Source organism: Myotis brandtii, unplaced genomic scaffold (genome assembly GCF_000412655.1).
Source record: "Myotis brandtii unplaced genomic scaffold, ASM41265v1 scaffold1763, whole genome shotgun sequence".
NCBI lineage: Eukaryota > Metazoa > Chordata > Mammalia > Chiroptera > Vespertilionidae > Myotis > Myotis brandtii.
The window spans coordinates 52254-54464 of record NW_005356530.1 but is presented as its reverse complement, the minus strand read 5'-3'; the positions used below and the strand labels follow the sequence as shown (position 1 = coordinate 54464).

The 2211-nt window shown below is 65.4% G+C and overlaps 1 protein-coding gene across 1 annotated transcript in view; it reads left to right on the top strand.

Moving 5' to 3' along the window:
* The first annotated feature begins 6 nt into the window (after window positions 1-6).
* Window positions 7-2211, top strand: part of NAT14 (N-acetyltransferase 14 (GCN5-related, putative)) — a 3263-nt gene continuing 1058 nt past the window's right edge. The window contains exons 1-3 of the mRNA XM_014537328.1: window positions 7-683; window positions 1164-1268; window positions 2061-2211. Coding sequence (XP_014392814.1) covers window positions 1197-1268; window positions 2061-2211 — 223 coding nt within the window. The 5' untranslated portion in view covers window positions 7-683; window positions 1164-1196. The remainder of the gene's footprint in view (window positions 684-1163; window positions 1269-2060) is intronic.

Here is a 2211-nt window from a genome sequence, read left to right as displayed (position 1 = left end):
CCCCGCGGCCCCCGCCTCCCAGATGGTACAGGTGGTCCCCTCGGGAGCCGCGCCGGGGGGCATGGCCGCGCAGGGCCTACCCTCCATCCAGATCGTCCAGACTCTGCCCGCGGTCCAGCTGGTGCACACGTTTTAAGTAGAACCACTGGCCCTCTTCCCGCCTCTCACACCGACCCCGTCACGCTGCCTGGGCTGGGCCGGGGCAGGAGAGCTGTGGCCGGGCTTGCTAATAAAGACCAGAGTCTCCTCGCCTGCGCTTTGTTTTATTTGGGGCGGGGGGCAGGGGGGGAGCCATAGCCACCGCCTGGGAGCCTGGAGGCGCATCTCCTGCATGCCGCTCGCAGGTGACTTGCGAGCTCTGTTTACCCTTAAAAGGCTGCAGTGTCCCCAGAATGGGGGAGGGTGGGCTCTAGAATCCGGGTCCACCTGTCCGTCACCCACACCTCCCCTCTCTGAGCAGTGGGTGGAGGATGCTTGTCCTGAAGGGCACTGAGCACGGTGGGCGGGGTCGGAGGGCCCTAGGGTGGGCGAGTCTGGGAGCCGGTGAGCTCGGGAGGGTGACGCAGCCCGTCGGGCTAGAGCCCAGGGACCAATGAGCATCGATCCACTCCCATCCGCGCCCCTACACCACGCGCAGGTTGCTTAGCAACCCGGGAGAGAGGTGCGAACCCCCTCCACAGCCGGTAGGTACTGCTCCCCGCCGGTGTCCGCCCCCATCGCCCTACGGGTCCGTTCTCCATCGCTCCTTCTCCCCCGACCCCATCCCGGCGGAGGCTCTGCGCCCGGCCTTAGCCCTTCCGCTGCTCACAAGTGCCGGGGAGCTTGGCAACAGTTGCTAAGGCCTTTAGGTACCGCTCCGCCCCCAACGTGCGCGAATCTGACGTCACTTCCGCCAGCGAACCCCCTTCTCGACCCTGCACCCCTACACCTTAAAGGATCAGAGCGACTCGCGGGGGTGTTTGCAGGTCCTCGTCCTGCGGTTGCTGGGGGAGGTGGCGTCCACGTGGCGTGTCATTTGGGGGGAGATCGCTGAGCACCACGGCCCCTGGGTGGGGGGTGCAGGATCCCGGGAGATCAGACCTCGCTTGGGGGTCCCCCGAGCGTCCTCATCGGGGGCGCTCGGGGACCAGAGGGCCTTCCTGATGCTGACTTGTTCTCACCAGGTGCGCGCCTGCTCCCCGGGGCGCGGGGCTGCCATGGCCCCCGGCCACCTGTCGGTGCGGGAGATGAGGGAGGATGAGAAGGCGCTGGTGCTGGAGATGCTGAAGGTGAGGGCGGCTGAGCCCCAGCCCCAGCCCCGGAGAGGCGCGCTCCTCCTGAGGCGCTTCTGGCGCGGCCCCTCTGCAGCGGTTCTCAACCTGTGGGTCGCGACCATCGGAAAACACATATAGCATATCAGATATTTACATGACGATTCATAACAGTAGCAACATTACAGTTATGAAGTAGCAACGAAAATAATTTTATGGTTGGGTCACAACACGAGGAACTGTATTAAAGGGGCGGCATTAGGAAGGTTGAGAACCACTGCTAGCGCCTCCCTTCCCTTGGGGTCCGAAGGTTTTAACACCCAGGCTGTGGGGGACTCCGCCTCCCACCTCACACTCTTCCGAGCAGTCGCAGCGGCCTCAGCCCTGTACTCCCTGCTCCTCTCTGGCTTCCAGAGCATGTGCGGTTTCTGGCCCGGGGCAGTCCCGCGTCCACTTGTCCTGTTCTGGCCTCGGCCTTCCCGGTGCCTCCTGCTTGTCCCTCCCCTGAAGTGGATGTCCCCAGAGCTCCCAGCTCATCCCCTCGCTCACTCACGCCAAGCCCAGTGTGCCACGTGTGGTGCTGGGGGTGCCTAGAGCAGGTGGTCCTACTGTGTGCGTGACCACCTACTGTGCGCGGGCTCCTTTGCCTGTCTCTCTGTCACAGGGCCCCCAACACGCCTTCCCTTCCCCTTTGGACCTCCCCAGGCCCCTCCTGGCCAGGGCCCCCCTCTCCTAGTCCCCGTTGCCCACAGGGGCCCTGGTGTCATGGAAAGCCAGGCCCCTGGCTCTGACTACCCTTCCCACCCACAGGCTGGTGTGAAGGACACGGAGAACCGAGTGGCCCTGCACGCCCTGACACGGCCGCCCACCCTGCTGCTCCTGGCGGCGGCCAGCAGCGGCCTGCGCTTCGTCCTGGCCTCCTTTGCTCTGGCCCTCCTCCTGCCTGTGCTCCTGGCCGTGG